The 20355-nt window shown below is 29.4% G+C and overlaps 3 protein-coding genes across 9 annotated transcripts in view; 2 read left to right on the top strand and 1 right to left on the bottom strand.

The window, feature by feature from the left end:
- LOC145963548 (uncharacterized) overlaps nt 1–20355 on the bottom strand; it is a 162151-nt gene that overhangs the window by 80146 nt on the left and 61650 nt on the right. Inside the window, exon 3 of one of the 7 annotated variants that reach the window (XM_083085621.1) lies at nt 8927–9147. The exons of 5 other annotated variants lie outside the window; for them this stretch is intronic. In XM_083085621.1, the coding sequence (XP_082941747.1) occupies nt 9005–9147 (143 nt within the window). In that variant the 3' untranslated portion in view covers nt 8927–9004. Of the gene's footprint in view, nt 1–8926; nt 9148–16717; nt 17151–20355 lie in introns of those variants that run through there. One more of the 7 variants, XR_014436191.1, reaches the window with a different exon arrangement.
- Nucleotides 1–20355, top strand: part of LOC145963546 (neural cell adhesion molecule 2) — a 130216-nt gene that overhangs the window by 64858 nt on the left and 45003 nt on the right. Inside the window, 1 exon segment of the mRNA XM_083085614.1 lies at nt 18168–18270. Coding sequence (XP_082941740.1) covers nt 18216–18270 — 55 coding nt within the window. The 5' untranslated portion in view covers nt 18168–18215.
- LOC145963547 (major royal jelly protein 8-like) lies at nt 1363–4885 on the top strand. Its single transcript, XM_083085615.1, has 5 exons — nt 1363–1579; nt 3531–3691; nt 3881–4099; nt 4267–4442; nt 4762–4885. Exons 2-4 carry the CDS (start codon nt 3584–3586, stop codon nt 4438–4440), a joined length of 501 nt encoding a protein of 166 aa, XP_082941741.1. The 5' UTR covers nt 1363–1579; nt 3531–3583; the 3' UTR covers nt 4441–4442; nt 4762–4885.

Below are 20355 nucleotides of genomic sequence, written 5' to 3'. Positions count from 1 at the left end.
AAATATTACTAAAATATATATTAATAAAATATATATTAAAATTTAATACAATATAAAAACTATTCAATAATTTGCATAAACATTTAAAGCTGAGTTAATGCTGGAAATTGTTGATTAAATTTGAATATTACAATCTAGCTGTACAATCTAGCTATACAATAAGTTAGATAACATCTTTTTAAATAATAACTGTGTAAATAATAATTATGTCAGTAATAAAAAATTTAGCTATCTAATTAGAGCTCATAAAATTGAATGTAGTTATCCAAGTTTGTTTTACTCCTATAAAAACCGTTTTCAAAATATAATCATGGAATAAAAAGAGCAGGGTACATTTAATGTTAAATTAATAATTAAAATATTTTAAGTAAGCCAAACATACTAAATATTTTAACGAAACCAAATATGTTAAACTCCTCCGCAAGTTCAAAAATTGGAGAAAGCAAAAAGAATATAATTTACAACAAGCAAATGAACAACTTGGAAGAGCAATTTTATTCAAAATTGCAATAATTTTGTTTTCTTTATAAAAAGAACTGTGAAGTATTCAGTTATGAAGTAATGGAGCTCACTAGCTTCATTATATCTGAATTTTTCACAGTTACATATTTGAAATATTCGGTTATGATTTCTGTAACATTTACTTGCATTTGCTTTATTTTTGAAATTTAAACTTAAATAGACTAAAAATAGAGTTATATTTAACGCTAAATTATGCGAAAAATTCATGTACTAGAAAGTTAATAGAACAAAACGAAAGGAATGTGGATAGTGGATACAAAAATCATATAATAAATATATCTTTACACTTTTTAGCCGAAATTAAAATTACCGAATACATTTCAGTAAAAATATGTATTTACAACTTCCTTCTAATAATCAGAAAAGATTTCTATTTTATGAAAAAAGAATTATCTGGCACACGAATCAACTATATGAAGCAAAGACATATTTATATTTTCAAAAAATACATAGAAATAAAAGTAGACAAACAAAACTTGGTCATATTTAATACAATATTTTTTGTAATAATATTATAACAATGTTTTTGACATTATTTTAACATTATATAACCATACTTATATGATGCAATATCTTTATATTGTACAGAAATTATGTGATGCAATATCTTTAAACATTGTTAAGTCATTATGCATGGTTACGATAGAAGATAATACTGCTACTTTAATTACTTTAAAAGCATTTATAATAAGTATTATTATCAGTAATCAAGCTTTTAATGACTCTAATTATTTATAATTTGTACAATGACTTTCATATAAAAAACATTTTTACTTTGGAGTATATATTATAAAATATTATTGTGCAAACGATTAGTCATACTTGCGACTTACAATTTACTTACAGTTTTATTTGTTTTGAAATAATAAAAATAATAGTTATCTACTACATTAAAAATGAAATATCTTCTGTTTGTTATATCCCTTTGGCGATAGCAATTATAAGCTTTGGCATAGAAATGAAAACCCTATATGAGTGGAAGTACGTGAATTTTGAATAAGATAGTGAATAGCAAAAAAAGAAGTGATAAATTCCGATGAATATAATGCTAGTACAGGTATGTTACGCTATGTCGATAAGGCAGTAGATAGGCTAAAACTATTTGAAAAATTAACAATAATTTTGTATATAAAAGGATAGACACATGCAAGAACTTATAATTCTAACCATTATTTAAAACCTATCTTCTGCTCTGTATTGAATTATATAGATCTATATCCTATCAATGTCAAACATGAAGAGTAGAATTCTTGAGATTGAGGTTCGACAAATGGGAATTATATTGAGTTCATTGACGCGAAGTTCATTGAGATGCGCGAATAACGCCTCATATCCAGGAATTTTTTATTTCTAATACATCAAACTATACTATACTAGATTAGAGATAAAATTTATCAATTTTATATTAAAGATGATGAAAATTGTGCTACTGAGACAACTGGATAGAATTAGATCACAAGAATAATTAATAGTAAAAAATAATAACTGCACAATTAATATTTACGTAAAAGCGCATTTACGTTATTTAAAGCTAGTGGGTGCAATTCCTGATCTGAATGAAAACATGTTTACGACTCGCTCCTATTGAGCGAAAAAGCTGTAAATATAGATTTGTATTCTGAATTTGTAAATTTATGCTATTTATGAGGGAAACAAAATTTCCTATCGTATATATAAGTCATACAGTGGCGTAGCAAGGGGGAACTATAGAAGTTCGAAACCCCCCAAACTTCAAATAGTCTCCAAAAATACAGAAATATTTTTTTAACCCTCATCCAAAAAATAAGTCTGGCTATACCCATGGAATCAAATATGCTTTAAAATAAGAAAATATTTTTAAGTAATATATAGAAATAACAATGTATAGACAAAAACTAATTTAAACTTAGAATTCAAAAATTTAAGAGTCACAGAAAAATTTAAAAAGTTATTTAATGTATAATTAATAATGTTTTCTTGAGGAATTATGTTGTTGATAACTAAAATACTTATATAAAGCAATATCTTTATGTAAATATTGCTGAATCATTGTGCAATTCATTTTACAATTCCAAAACGCCAAATAGATAATATTATCATATGCAATAGGAATACCATAAATATTGGCTACCATTGTACAAGGGAACATTTATAAATTTGTACTTATATGATACGTATATATCAGTAGTTAAATTTTTTTTAATTAATAAAAATTAGTTAAAAGGCTTCAAGGACCAACGCAATGGTGAAATATATGCAAAAATAGAACGGTTATTACAATTCAATAACCATATGAAAATGTTTATTTAATTTAAACATGACAAACGCCTAATAGAACCGCGCACAAAGTTTTTGTATAAAGAAGTTGAATTGTTATCAAAAAAGGAAATCATGTTATTGGTATATTTAAATAAATGTTGCGGAACTAAGTTAACTCTTTTGCATTCCCTCAAGAAAAAGATTTTACATTTAGTAGCTATAATTCTTTTGTTGAAACCAAAAAGCATTGAACGAGCAACAAAATCATTGAAACGTTATCGATCGAGATATCTGATTAATTCTCAATTTCATAATACTTTTTTAATATGGGGTAACTTTAGGGGTGGTTTTCGAAGTTTAAAAGTGGTGCAAAAAAATCGGGAATAGAGCAACTAATTAGCAACAAATTAGAACTAAAGAAATATATCGGTTTTTTTGTTTTTAAAAAATTTTTTTTGTGGCTGTGCTAACTTTAATCTAAAGTTTATATTGTTTATAGATTAACTCTGAATTATGTATGTATGTTTTTATAATACTTCAAAGCATGAATGTAAGATCTGAAATGAAATAAATATCCAAATATCATATGACTAGAGGTGCATAAGACTGTATTTTTAATAATTTTATATATATATATATGTAATTTTTATATAATGAATAACTGTTATGTGTTTGCAATAAATATATCTTGAAATAGCGTACAAATTTCAACGGAAAACCTTCTCCTTTTTTATAAAGAGCGAATTTTATTACAAACAAAATTCTCGTAGATGGTAGACAATTCGTTTCTGCGTATAAAACCAAAGGTTCACCAGTTGGTATCATGACGGTAACTGACAAAATTGGAATCGGAGGTCCACTTTTTCGCCCGTATCCAAATTGGAATTGGTACAACAGATATAAGTGCATTACGAGTGTTTATCTCATGCGTGTAAGTAATAATATCTTTCATTTAAGCACACTTTATATGTAGCTGTTACGTCGAAATAATTAAAAATTTATTATGCCCCTTATATATATATATATATATATATATATATATATATATATATATCTCTCAAAAATTCATATCTGAGTTATTCATATGATAATAATTGAGTAAAAATTTTATTTTATACAGATTAAATGTAATCTCCTCTTTGTTGTGGTGTCTGGCAAATTCAGGGACTGGGACAAGGTTTGTCCTGCACGAATATTGATTTTCGACTTATCAACTGATAAATTGATTAAAAATATAATCATTCCATCTAACATCGCTAATAACAAAAATGATTTTGGATTGTTGACGACAGTTTTAGTTGAGGCTCCAAATTGTAATAATATAATAAATACTGCAACTGTTAGTACATTTCCTTAGATATTGCATTTTTAATATAGTAACATATACTCTCCACACATTCTGTGTTAATGCAATTATGATTGATATCTTACAATTTATTCAATATGTATTATCAAAATATGTAATAATCAATTTATTCAGTATGTATTAATCAAATTACGATTCAGATATACATTTCTGACACGCGAGGTTATGGTCTAATAATATATGACGCGGCAAAATCCAAATTCTGCAGAATCGAATCTAATTTCATGAAACCGAGGGATACAAACTTCGTCATAAAAAATAAAACTATTAAATTAGAAGAAGGTATTTATGGCCTAACAACAATCCCAAAGTAAAGGCAAGTAAATTTTTTAATATGAAAAAGATTGTTACAATTATTACGTAAATGTATCATATTACATAATAAATTTTCAATCGATTATATATATCACCGAATAATTTTACGTTCGAGGATCACTTGTGTATGTGCGTGCATGTGTGTATACGCGCACATCACATTTTTTATCATTTCTTTATCCATTTGTTTTGTTTATATCTATATATATTTACTTTTATTGCTGATAACAATTTATAAAACATAAAAAACTTTTTTATGATGATTGATAGCATTTTACTCATTTCTACGATTCTTAATATTTTTTTCACGAATATTTTAGAGCTATACTTTGCTGCGTCGAGAGATGACATTTATAAGATGAACGAACGGAAATGTCCGCTAAGTATAGACGAAGCTGATCATGCGACTAAAGTGGTTGCTACATTATCAGGCCAGATAGTCGTGTTAGAATCCAAAGATTGTGCATTATTTTTTGTCAATATCCCGAAAGGTCTTATTTTGTGTGCGGACAGCTCTAAAGAAATTAATTCCTAAAATATGGTAAGATATTCAAATACAATTAATTCCTACATATTATTTGATTCAAATATTTAAACTCTACCAATGATTATAATGTTCATAACAGTTATTGATACGATTATAATGACTGTAAAATAAAATAATCCTTTTTTAAGGTGATTCTCGCACAAGATGCTGAACAATTTGTGGTTCCATGTTCATTAAAAGTGCAACATGATTTTAATGAATTGTTTATTATGATAAATAATTATCATCAGTTTAGAATCGGCAAATCAAATATAAAAAAGATAAATTTTCACATCTTTAAAATGAATATAACGGAAATACAAAACCAGACAAAATATTTTGCTTCTTGTAAACATTAAGACTATCATTTTATATTACTCATATTACAGATATCTTAATATAGACGATATCAGACGGCCATTTATGGCAAGAAAATCTACGTCTGCATTTTTATAATTTAGATCTAAACATGATTCAAAAGGCTATAAATATAATGGTACTATATTTTTAACGTAAAATCAACTATAAAATATGTATTTTCATATGAAAATCAATAAAATATGTAACAAATATGAATAATAAATTTAACAAAAATAAATTCAACGGATACATGTGTTCATAGCATAAATGTAACTCTTAAAGTCTAGTTGACAGGCAACATGTCATTAAGCACATAGCACTCTCGCCATTTATATTCACTTTTCTTTCCTTTCTCTTCGTATTTTTCCGAACATACGGACCAAGGAGATATATATCCTATCAATGTTAAACACGAAGAGTAGAATTCTTGAGATTGAAGTTCGATTACCGAAGAAGCAAAAATTTGCGCTAGATTCATAGAAATACACATACACACAAATATACTTCTTGTATCAAATTATTTATTTCTGAGACACATATGTGCTAATTGAATCATGTTATACTGGATACACGTAAGATTACTTACTAATCTTTTATTAAAAATGTAGCTGCGCTATTGAGTAACTAAATTGCACAAATAATTGCAATAAAAAATGATAATGTGACGGAATAAATGCACATTTACGTTGTTTAATTGCTGAAAAACAAGTTCTGATATAAAAAAAAACATGCTTACAACTCTCTCTTGTTAAATACGAATGAGAGCTTATTCAGAATATTTATTAGAGAAGAAAAAAAGGAAGTGACTCTCTATGGCTCTTTAAAGCAAAAAATATTTTTTTCTATCATTTAAAAAATATAGTATATATTTCCTATAGTTAACAGATACAGATCAAACAATTACATATCATTTTATCATAATAAATATATTTATCATTCATATATTTATCATATATTTATCAGATTTTATTAAAACAAATGTATTTTACTAAAACAAGTGATATACGATATTTTGTGTGACATAAAATTGTGTACATTAAAAATATATACATAATATGTAATTTAAACATCTGTCTACATTATATCTGTCTAATTAATTATCAAGTCAATTATCAAGTTTAAATTTTCTTTCTTTATAACGAAATATAACAAAATGAAAGACATTTACAAAGAAAAAAAAGAAAAATAAAGAGAGATATAATTGAGAATCATCGTAAACGAAGATAAAGCAGAATGAGAGTCAAGTACAATATGTTCACCGGATTTTTCATTGATGTGTTTAACATTGATAGGGTACATATCCCCTTCGGTCCGTATAATCGGAAAAATACGAGGAGGGACAGGAAAAGGTAAAACCGCGAACATAAAAAAAAGAGCGATAAGTAGATCGTACTCTTCTACATTTTTCGCGAAGAACTCATGAATCATGACACTGGGTAGGAGGTAAAACTTCTCATTCATTATCACCTTGACAATAAAACTCGTGTCTTTTTCTAATAGACACGACACCTCGCCATCTTATCTCATCTCCAATCTTTTCACAGCCCAGATTCCTTCGACGTTCACACACGAAAGCAGAAGTTTGATAGTGAAACTTAATCTAAAATATCTTTATACCTGTTGTGAAAGTTTCAAAGAGCGCGATATGCTATATATATATATATATATATATATATATATATATATGTGTGTGTGTGTGTGTGTGTGTGTGTGTGTGTGTGTGTGTGTGTGTGTGTGTGTGTGTGTGTGTGTGTGCGCGCGTGTGCGCGCGTGTGTGTGTGTGTGCGTGTGTGTGTTATTACATTTATATTTTATATTCTATATTTATATATTCTATGTGGTTTTTCTTATATCATTGAGAAAATGTTAAATATATTAATTCGGCAGTGTTACTAATATCTAGATAATTATATGAATTTATGTGGATCAAAGTTATGAATAATCAGTTTAAAATTCTCTGATTATAGTTAAAAATATCAATATTTCTCTCCCTTGTATCATTGCAAATCTAATAATCTTGATTAAAAGTGGCAATAATATTATCTGCAAGTCTCATTCGCCATTGGTGTCGTATTCATCGGAGAACTTCTCTATCGCAAAATGATATAATTCAATTAAGCAATCCATATAACAAGCGCGAACGATATTTCAAATAATTCTCCGGTTTACAACACGCATTAACGTATCGGTAAATGTAATCCATTAATTTCTTTTCGATTAATGTCCAACTCTTGCATCCTGCATTTACAGAGAAAAAGGATTATTCAATAACTTCAACGGAATAGAAAGGGAAATTCGATTTAAGAAAGTGATCGGCGATTCAAATACAATTTTCGATTAATCAATCCAATTATTGATTGATTTTGGAAATATAAGTTGCGTTGATTTTATTTTTATTTAATATTACGTTAAAATAATGTATGATTTATAATATTATACTAATTGAGATATTTATTGATTTATATTTATATATTAAAAAAATGTATCAGTTCTATCAAAGAAGAAAGGGAAAAAGAAAAAGATATGAAAAATATGCTGTCAGATATCAGATATGAAAAATGTGCTGTCTTAAGTGCAAGATGTTATGTAGATAAATTATACAATATGAGAAGTTGAAATATAATAAAATTGACTGTTAAGAAAGCCAAAGAAATAGAATTTCTAGTATAAATAATACTATAATACTATAATAGAAATAAACTAATAATCCTGTAAAACAAAAGACACGAAAGAAGTGGAGATAAAGTGTATATATATGTACAAAGAAATACACGAAATGCTTTGTACTAAATTATTATTTAATCTATTTAATCTCAAATTTTTTGTTACAATTATCATATACATTAACATATTCTCTTAAATTGAATCAGAAAATGACTAAAGCACTGATTAAAACAACGATTTCACAGAAGATAAATATTTTAACGATGTTCAGTCGTTCAGGACGTTTGAAAACATCCTTTGTTTTTCCATTTTATGGTTCATTGATTATAGCAATAAAAATTTCACTGAAAAATCAGCCACTTAACTGATTATTGATAGTAATATTTTACTGTTTGCAGTGCTATACTTATAACTATCAGTGAGAATACATTAATTCCAATTAATTCCATTTAAGAGAATATAATCAATTATTTTCCATGTTCTATGTATTTCGTAGACTTAATAGAAAAAACACTCCAATCGATTAATTTCTGAAGATATACATGTATCGTATTCGGTTCATTTCATTTTTGCTAGCCATAAACTTTATGACTTTATTCACCTGTTCAGTTACTATTCGAAGACGAATCTACTGTACGCTTTAGTTATTTAATTCATATCCTGAATTTCCGAGATTCAACTTCTTTCTCGCTATCGGTTTTTTGCGCTTTACCGATCGTCGTGTTCATCTCACGCAAGGGAAAAGCGACAAAACTTAGGCAAGAACAACGAAAAGTTTGCCGTTATAATGTAAAAGTTTCACATGCGACGGAGAAACGAAAAAAAGATCGCATGCCCGACAAACGAAACATTCGCAATGCGATGCAAGCGTTTGCATTGCGCTGCATATGAATTCGAGATGCATTCGACTGCATTTCGCTCTTTCTCTTATACCCTTTCTCTCTCCCGTCCATCCCATCGTTCTCCACGAATGCGTTCGCGACGCGGTGGTAATCGAATTCCACGATTCGCAATTATTTCGAAAGTTCACGACCGACAGTAGGTTTAACGACCCGTACGTGATAACGACGGGCGTGCTCTGGAAATCCACGAGGATCCGGCGGCCGGCGCCAGATGTATTTCCGGCGTACGTGAGATCCTGTGATCCTGTGACGTCCTGTGATCATAGAGATAGAGCACTTTCAAATTAAGAAGTCTCATTATAAAACATTTTTTCAAGAAAACTTCGAATAAAGACATTTTGCACATCTCAGAGAGAACTTACACAATTCCTCTTCTATTTAAAACTAGATTGCACATGAATATATATTTGAATAGTAAAAAATAAGTGTATATGTGTATAGATAAATTAAAATAAATTTATAAACAAATTTTTAAAAGTTGAATTTGGAAACAGTTGATGTCTAATATCAACGTCAGAATTGAAGTTTTTAAAAGACTTTCTAGTGTTACTATTAAAGACATCAAATATTCCAAATTCAATTTGTTTTTATAAAAGAGTTTTTTCTCAAAGTTCAACGCGCTTGAACTTCCGTTGTACGGAATTAACACATCAAAAAATTACAAAAGTTTATGATATAAATTCGTTGATCTCTTATTATTATCATTACGTTATGTACTATTATTAATTGCAATAATAAACTTTGACGAATAAGATTTACAGAATAAGAGACGTTTTTTTACGTTGGATTTTCTTTGTATGCTTTGCTGATCTTTCAATGTTATATTATAGTTTAGAATTCTCTTATTGATTGCAATCAATCTACTTAGGTATAAGCTTTGAGTCTTCGCGGATTATATGGAACTTTTAATTCTTTTGTTTATTCGCATTTTCAGTGACAGACAAATCTGTCGTTATTTCCCAAGTTTTTATTCTTCCTCTTCGTTCACATCTAATGGGATACAAATAAAAATAAGTGTCATGGGACATTTCGCAGAAAATGGATCAATCGATGACTAAGCAAACATTATTCACTTAATATTTTATATATATATATATATATATATATATATATATATAACAATTAATAAGTCATTATCAGATGTTACATTACTCAACTGTTGGAGAAATCTAGTGTATCTTCAAAAACACATATTTCTCGAAAGAAAGAATTTTTCTTATATTACGAAGAAATGACGTAATAACGCAATGCCATGAACATATTATTACCTTCGTTACAATGGCGATATCGCCCGCGGCGAGAACCTATTGCCCTTAATATATCGCATGAGCGGCGATCAATAATTCGACATGGTCAACGTGAAATCTGCTCCTAGTTCAATTTTTTCTTCGCAAGGTTATTGAACTGCAGATTAAATATTGCAACGACAGTGCATCGCGAAATCGCCAAGTTTAATAATGCCTGCTTGCATTTCAGCTTATTAAACGTCAACGCGGATCTCGGTAGTCATATCAGATATATCTATTTAATAAAAAAAGAAAACGAGAAAATACGGCTTATAACGTTAGGCGTTGCAGATAACGTGTAATTCTTTCAAAATAATAACAATAAATAAATAATAACAAAAATAATAAATAATAAAAAAAAATACAATAAATAAATAATAACAATAAATTAGATACATGTATCGGTGTAAAAAAAATAAGAGATTTAAATGTCTTTAAAAATTTTTATAATTATTATTTTTATAAATTATAATAATTATTATTTTTATAAATTATAATAATTATTATTTTTATAATTTTTTGCGAGAAACTTGTTTTCTTGTATCAGATAATATCGATATTTTAATTACAACGGATTAAGCAAAGCTTTATTGATCGCACGGTCCGATTTTATTAATCTCTCGTCTTGAACTTCCCGCAAAAGATAGACGTAGTGTAGATAGAGCAACGTTAATGCGACCCGACCGCAACGATGCAAAATAACGCAAGTTGCTCCGTTTAAGAACGACCTTCCGAACCGCTTCCCCCTATCTCGTATCGCGTATAATCGGATTAAGGTAAGTTCTCCGGTGCCTTCCTTTAAGTTCCGGTTAACTTTCTACGGGAATATCCGTGACGCTTGAGCGATCTGAACGCTTCAGTAACATCGTGGTTACATCGGAGTTTGCTTGTTGCATGACACAGCATAGTTACCGTTTGTTTTCTTCTACAATTCTTTAATATTTTCTTTTAGATTTGATTTTTTAGAATTGCATCAGTTCTTCCAAAGAAATCTAAAACCTATATATTATAAAAGAGAAAAAAAATTTAATTTCTCTATAATAAGTATAAAAGAAAACATTATTATATTATATATAAAATCTAATAATAATTAAATATATTAATAATTGCTTATTACAATAATATAATTCTCACATTTTTAATAGCAATAAAAATAAAATTATGAATAAAATACGATTTTATTCTTGAATATTCTTGATTACTATTTAAGCTTAAATTTATTATAATACTTTCATCGAAGGAAGGAAGCATTAAATTTGATTCTTCTCAATATATCGAGACATTGAGAGAGATTGAAAAGCATATCCAATATATTCGCTCGTCCCTATACTTTTATACATCGTTTCCGCCGTTCACGTACGGGCAGCAAAATGATCCGATTTACAAAAGCGTTGCAAATTTACGCCGTCCTCGAATATATATGTCAATGGAGGGGTTATCATTGATTTGCGGTCGGCGAATTTGCGGGGGCGTCGGCCGCCGAGGCGTAAATTTGCAACGGATTAATCGTGGGTGAGACGCGCATTGAAACGCGCGCGCGTGCGTACAATACTTCTCGAATAATTGCCGTTTGTTCATTATTTCCTTTCTCTTCTGCGGAAAATACGACGCGCAAAATAATCATACTGGATGGTAAATAGTTGTCGACTGAATATCTCGCTGAAATAATTTAATTTCTGATTATGAACAATGTTATTCCGCCAGCTTGATCGAATAATTTATCAGCAGTATTTTAACATGGCCAAGAGTTTTCGGCAACGCTCGTTAGCCTCACACCGGCCGGACTCAATGCCTGTTTCGGTTCTCACATTTTGATACCGATCCTTGTTTCATTTTAAGCCGGATATAAAAGTACGAGATGGGATTTTTGCCGCGCCAATCGAAGTGGATATTGACAATCAAGTTATTTGTTTTTAATCGATTTTATGACAAGGTGTTACATTGTTATTCATTATGTCTATATCGATGGATATAGTCGCTTAAAAATGATTTTAAAAAATAAACGTTAGAAGAGAAGAAAGAATGTTGAATTTTAAAATTAATATTATAAGTTGCAATCGACAACATGAGGGAATATTATCAACTTTAAAATAGCAACTATGCGATACGCGATTATGGACAGCATCAAAATTCTGTCAATGTCAAACATCATAGTCGACATCGTGGTATTTACCGTGGCATTCGATGTATTAAACCATACGTGTTAAACTGTATAGCGGTCACAAACCACGAGCTCGTGAATTATTCCAAGCTCGATGTGCACAAATATGGGTGAGTCAAATATTCTTGTCGCCAGCAATTTATATAGTCTCGATGTTCCACTGGGACGTTTATAAGACACCTGGAATTTTCGTCGCGAAACAATGCCTGTCGCTTTTAGTGGCGCATTTTATTACGCGATTACGTTCAGAAATGTCCTGACGAATGGACGTAAATCTCGCCGATTTTCGCCGAGAAACATCGTCAGGGGATTTGTATTACGATTGCCGGAGAATCAAGAGAGACGCCAGTGACAAATTAGTGTTAATATGAGCTGCCACGAGCTCAACCGAAAAATATAAACGAGTCTTTTTTCGTGACAGAGAGAGACATGGTGTCAATGAAGTAATTGGCACGTAGTCAAGGTTATTGGTAGTAGCCATTCAACAAAATTTAATTCAATAAAAATCTGTTTTCGCTCATTACCACTTTGAGATAAAATAAAATATCTTAAAATATAATATCTTTTCTCTTCTGATCATCAAAAAAACGAGAATGTAATATATATAATTTACATAAAATATACAATATTTTATTTTTTATAGATTATATAAAATATATAATTTATATAATATAATAATTTATATTAAATATACAATATTTTATTTTACGGATTCTCTTTTTTGCATAAATAAATTCCTTCTACGTAAAAAATTTTTTAATAGAGAGATTTTATTATTACATATAGCAGTATTATACCACACACACGCCCCACATATACACACACATGTAATATATATCCAACATACATAATTAATTGCATTTTTCATTTATATTATACATATATAAATGAATGATATGTGCCAATAACATATACCATAACAATATTATCAAAGTCCATCATAATTTTTACTTTGCTAAACGATATCAAATAAAATAGTTCTAATAGTTTGCATTTCAATACTGCTTGACTACTAGAATTCAATCTTGCGTTCACGCAACATAAAACGGGATTTCCGGTTCAGAGCATATCACGTTTGGATTGTTCTATGTACACAAAAGATACATATCTTATCTGGCAGATTGTAAATCGCGCCCGCGGCGAGTCGCAAATATTCATGCAGTGTCTCTGTGCGATTTGCATTTATCGTGTCTCACTCGCGAATTATTAACGCGAAGCCTGCTAGGCATCTGCCGATCGATAAGCGAATTCTCTTCCCCGGCGCTTACACATCTCGGGAATTTCCCGGATGTTTGACTATCCGCCCTTCAAGTTCCATGAAGAATCGACGTCGGATATCCTGTGGGAAGAAATAGTTTTATCGCCCTCGAGAAATCACGCACTGCTAACCCGATTCAACCAAAATTTTACGACATCATTTCTCACCGACCATTAACATTGCAAGATCGTACAGCTTAAACTTTTTTTATTCGATCGTTATTTTCCGTTTCTACATTATAAAACTGTGCACTCTATAATGACAAATTTTGATAATAAATATGAGATATTTAATTGTTATTATCGAGCTTTTTCTCGTACATCAATACACTAGATATTTTTTTAAGTATATTAAAATATTTAAATTTAAAATTTGCAAAACTTTAAATTATAGAAAATTTTTAATTATGAGAAAGATAGTATTAAGTTATTTTAAAAATTTTAAATTCAATTATAATTAAAATCGTAAAGATTTCGTTAGACAACGCCAGTAATTGTGAGAAAGAGAGAGAGAGAGAAACAGAGAGAGTTCCTTGTTATAAATTATTTATCTAGATAATAGTTTTTTGATAATAGCTTGTTAATCAGTAAGATTTATTTACAGTTCCTATTTATATGCTTCATATTTTTATAGCCTTATAATAAAATTGGCAAATTTTTTAATTATGATAGTAACTTTTCATGCACAACGATGTGTTGTAGCCTGTGATTTCAATCTAAATTAAATATAGAAAGAGATTATTTCGGTATATTATATATATTATTATATAGATCATCATCCACTGCTCACTTTCGTTCCACTAGATTGAAACATGAAATATTAATTAATGCTGATCGCATCTAAAGTTTATAATTACATACACATCAAATTCTAATTAACTTAGAAATTGTGGTAATTATTCTAACGCCGCAAATCAACGCTATTAATCAATAATAAATTTATTAACTTATTATCAGGATAATATCAATTAATTTCTCTTCGCAGAAATTACGAATTAAAATTTAACTCGAGGTGCAAATGAACGTTCATTCATTATATAAAATTTCGTTGAGTGAGGAAGTAGATATAAAGTTGGCGAAAATACTGCAGCGAGAAATAGCACCGGTTTCTTTTTTCTTCTCTTTTTTACCCACGCCGAGAAAACGTGCAAGACTAATAATTTCTAAACCTTACGACTTGAACAGCTTGGTAGAGCTAACTATTTATCATCGCGAACATTCGGAGTAGGAATAAAAAAGCAGTTCGAAAGGGAGAGCAACCGTGCCGTGAGATCGGTTGAAGGAGAGCAGCCAAGACAGTAGCGAAAGTAGATGTAAAGCCCGACATACGCGTACGTCTGATATGAAATATGAAGCGAAAGAAATTTTACAGCATCGGCAACCCTACTTATCGTATACCAACTGCACTTTTTCAGAATGTTATACATGCTATTTTTATTTTCCCTTAATACGGAGTGCATTTTAGTTCGGTTGGTTGAAGCGGAGCCGCATAGCAAAGCTGCTTCACGTTGAAATCAATCCGATCGATATAGGTCTCGTTCGCGGTTTACGTAATTCGAGATGGGTCCTCGACGGTTTGTGACGTAGACCTGAGTAAATCCGGTTCTGTGTGTAATCTGGGTTAACATGTAAAATATCAAGATAAACGTTTGCCCAGAGCAGATTTAACAAATTCATGCAAAAAAAAATATTTTTAGTCGAAAAGCGGAAATATCCGTGCTTTGAAGCGAAAAAAGTTCAATCACATCGGAATCGATGGATTACAATTGATTTCTTATTTCTAGCCAATTTTTTTTCAGCTTTCATTTTATTTTAGAGAAGTCGGTTTAATTTTAACAAAAAGAAATTGTCAAATTAATTTTTTTACGAACACAAAATATATATATTATAAATAATTATAATTGTAATTAATTTTAATTATAATTAATAAATATAATTAACAAGATTTTTTAAAGTAAATTTGAATGCTTTCGGAAATGTGATTAAATCTAATTTTATAAACTCATGTATAACCAGAAACCTTTTTAGAAATATTTATTGGAAATTTATTGTTAAACCTACTAAAGAATTCTTTTCTCTAATTTTTTTTACTTTTACATCTAAAGATCTTTTCCGATTATACCATTCAAACGAATATATATATAATATATATATTATAAATATTATATATCTGTAGTACTTATATAACGATTCGTTAAGTTCAATTCGTAAGTTCAATTAATTCACTCATTGTCACGCAAGCAAGTGCACTAAAAATCTTCGCAACTTGATTAAACCTTCCTACAGTACTTCTATGGAAATTAAGTTACAGCCCGATGCTGCTGTGTGATACAAGTAACATGGAAATGGACAGCGTAGCCCTTTGGCGAAATAGATTAACATTGTCGATACATTGTCGATGTCGATCAACGTCCGTGATACAGGAACGCATTTGTCGTAGCTATATCTGTTAGTAAGATAGTATTGCGCGACCATCGATACAAATCGATACATATAGTTTCATACAAGTTATAAGATGTAATTAGTAACAAAGGGATAATGTATTAGATAGATGACAAATAACAAATTTGCATAATTTATGAAGAAGAATTGATGTTTTGATCCACTCGATATACTTTATTATTAATACTTTTCTTTTTAATAAGATTTCATGTGTTTGTTTGAAGCTTTCGAATTTTTCAGATGTAAGATTTAAAAAAATTTTTTTTAAATCTTACACCACATAAAGAATAACATATTTTTTTAATCTATTATACACTTTAGTAATACTTTAATAATAAAAATTAAAACATCCAAAAAAATCGATAAACATATTATTCACATGTTATTAACTTTATTAACTTTGAAGTCCATAATTTTGATTATATAATGCTAATACAAATCTGGTCTTCATTTATTTATTAATTAAAATGAGAGGACGGTTATCTGAATTTTTGATATTTCGAAAATTTTTATAAATGTAATTAATTATTACATATGGTATGCAAAATTTTTCTATTAACGAAATTTTCAGGAATATCTTCATTTTATTATTGCTTTGAAACATTTGATAATACCGTTGATGCTATCGTTACACATTATATTGCATGATCAGTATCAATTAGTAATCACTCTGGCACATAACAGCATCAAATTTCGAAATCGAGTACTTCATATTTCGCTATATCAATACGATTTTCCCCGAATGAATCTTTGATAAATGAATTAAATCAGAATCAATGTCGTAAATTGATTCCATCACTAATTGTAATTGCAGTCAATATCGCAATATTATATATCAACCATATTTCCGGTAAAGGAATATACGTAGTCTCTGAATATGATGGGACTTAGAGGGCCACAAACGAGGCTCGTTGAAAACTCCTTTGTTTTCCATTATACTCCTTATCCATCTTTTGTTCTCTCTTCCGCAATGGCCCTCATTCTCCTTTCTCCTTTGAGCTAATAACGACGAACATGATCCACATTAGACAGCTCTGCTGCTTCGAGTGCAGCAAAGTTGAGCGTGTTGCGAATAAGCTTCCGTCGTTCTCCATTATTACTGACGAGATACCTATTAAAAACCGCTGGTTTTACGAGAGTTTGCATAATTTGAGAGCTTCATCGTGCGCAAATGTTTTTTCAGCAAATATTGTGATTAGAATAAGAAAAGTAATAGGTCAAACAAAGTTTTTGCATACGAAATATCGGAATATAATTATAAGTTACCAACACATTTGACAGACATTAAGTATGTAAGAAAACATATAAAAGTATAAAAGTTTTTTAAATATTAACTGTGTTGAATATAAATATTATTATTTAATATGGAACACACACATATGTAACCACAAAAGAAAAGAGAGGAAAAGAAGAGGAGCTAAAATCTTTGAACAGTGTTTCATCGACATTACCATTTATATTTATAATCGCGGTTATAGACTGTAACATTAAGTTATTATGTTATATCGATAGCTGCACTACTATAAAATGTAAAATACGCTGATGAAGTCATATAAAGATATTAGGATATAAAGTTTATAAATTTAAGAGTAAGAGTTTATATACAATTCAGATTACTTTATAGATTACAGTATGTTTATTTGCTGATATTGTTATTCTAAATAAATTTGTATAACTAAAATAATTATTAAATATTAAATATAATAATTAAATATTATATATAAAGAAAATAACATACAAAAAAAATTAAAACCATAATAATATACATTTTGTATTAAAGTCAGTTTTGTTGAAAATTTTATATTAAAGTCAATTTGAAAGTCAATTTGATAATTCATTTTCAATCATTGTAACTAAATCAGAGCTCTTTGTTTTTCGCAAAATGGTGCAATAAAAATTGTGGTAAATGCATCAAATAGAAAAAAGAATAAAGAATAAAAAGCTGTTGCTGATGCATGAAATGAAGAGCGGATGAATTGATTCGTTCGCGTCCAACGCGATACTTGATCGATTATCGAAATAATGAACACCAGTCTCGGCGACATGAAGAGCCTATTGCTGCGGTGCATTCATTGCATTCGAGAAGAGAACTATTAATACGATTGCATGCGCCTTTTTTCTGTTACAGATCGGCCTCATGAATGAACGCGAGATGGACGTTTGAATCGAAGCCGTCATGGCCCCGTTCCTATTGATCCTGCCGTTACTGGCATCATTGATACACCCGATCCGTAAGTGAAGCTCTTCTTCAATGTTGCGTTCGCCGGAAAATGCAATGACGTCAGGATAAAACGCAGAGCGTTACGTTGAAATATGAATCTTTCGCTTTCAGTAGCGCTCTTTGAAACTTGCACGTCTGGTTGACTAGAGTCGATAATTAATTGACATGTTAAACAAATTACCATGATTAACGAGCATCCTCGTTCATGTAACTCGGACTGATAATCTCTTGGCAGAGATCGAAAGATGCGACAAATTGCAATACATGTACCTTGCATTTATATCGCAAATTATTGAGATATATTTTATCTAATAATATTGTTCCAATATTTCTAATTTATTAAATTACATAACATCAATGAATAAGAACAATATCATATATATAAAGAAATCTCATTAATAAATAATTATATTAATTTATTAATACATAATTACAAAAATATTACTAAATAAATAAAAATATTACTAAATAAAAATATTACTAAAAACTAAATTACGACTTACTTTAAAAATATAATACATATTATATTATAAATAACATGAAAATTAGAAAAAAATTTGGAGTTTTATACATGCATTACTGGGTCTATATCAAAGATATCTTTTTTGCTTCTCTGCTGCATATTTCATTCTAATCAAGTTAAGAAAACAGCTATAATTAAGAAGAACATGGTAAAAGACTTATCATAAAAAAGATATAGCAGAATATGAAATATAAGTGAAATATATGTAAGTAAAAATAATGATTGTAAAAAGAGATATTTTCATCTTACAATTTATTTACTTCAAGAACATTTAAAGAATTATATGATGCAAAATAAAAACTTGGAAAACATTGACATCTTAAAATTTATGCGTACAACAATAAATTTTTAAAAAGTATATTCACTTGTATGTGAAAATGTAGAGCTAACTAAGTAGTAAATCTTATTGATTTATCATGAATTTTTATTTCCATTCCTCCTACCTCTGCCTCCTTTACGTTCAAAAATTCGACAGGTCATAAAATAAAAATTTCAGAAATACATATGGTATAAACATTAAACTGTGAATATCAGTATCAGTATATCTTGTTATTCTTTACATAAACCACAATTCATAGATAGTGCAAATAAAAGCAGAAATTTCGAATGACATGTAGCGACACTGTACATGCTATATTACATTGTCTCGCTTACGTTAACACAGATTTATCACCGTACACGTATCTAGGACGAAACTTCAGCGCGACTTAGCCCATTTTCGAGAATATACTGTATGTATGAAAACCGCGATGAAAGAGCAAACGCTTTTAACTGCAAGTCGTTAGTAGTTAATTTATGATGTATAAATCTTAATGCTTGCATATAAGACGGGAATATAAATAAAACTTAATGAGATCGTTTAACCGACAAGATGGCGAAATGCTATTCGAGTCAAACAACTTACTAAATATATTTATTATAACATCTTAACGATTGAATATCATAAAACAATAATTATCGAAATATATCAATGTAAAAAACATGAATCATCTTATCTCAATAATTGGATAAAAAATTTATATTTTATTTTAAACGAAAAATAGTTCTCCAAAAATTATATATATATATTTTTTTAAATAAATTTCTCGTTGACAGATAAAAAAACTTTTAAACTTAAATGTTCTACGTTCCCTTTAACTCACTATAAAATTAACATTCTGCGCCTTTTATTGAACGATAAGAAATTTTATGCTATCAAATATCCAGGACAAATCGATTCTCGATACTACACAAGGAGGCTTTAACTTGCGCGCGTCAGGATCATTCGAGATCCCAACAGAATATAGCCAGACCTGGTCCTTACCATGATAATGCATGGCACTACAGCAATCGTGAGGAGAAATACGAGAAGAGCTAACGCAACTTATTGCATCTCGCAAATATGATGCGCGTAGGGAGGAAGGAAGGGAAGGGAAAATAGTCGGGAGAAACGATTGCGGTAAAACTGCAAAATTCCGGTGCAACGTGCGCCTCATTTCAAATGTCGACATCTAAATCGTAAAGCTCCGTGCACGGTATATTCCATGAAAACATTTATTTTTCAGTAGGTCATAAGACCTCGTCGGTTGTTGA

Source organism: Camponotus vicinus, unplaced genomic scaffold (assembly GCF_025532165.1).
Source record: "Camponotus vicinus isolate PSW18456_S1 unplaced genomic scaffold, iyCamVici1.0 SCAF_12, whole genome shotgun sequence".
Classification (NCBI taxonomy): Eukaryota; Metazoa; Arthropoda; class Insecta; order Hymenoptera; family Formicidae; genus Camponotus; species Camponotus vicinus.
Note: the sequence above shows the minus strand (reverse complement) of the source record. Positions and strands in the feature narration are given on the sequence as shown.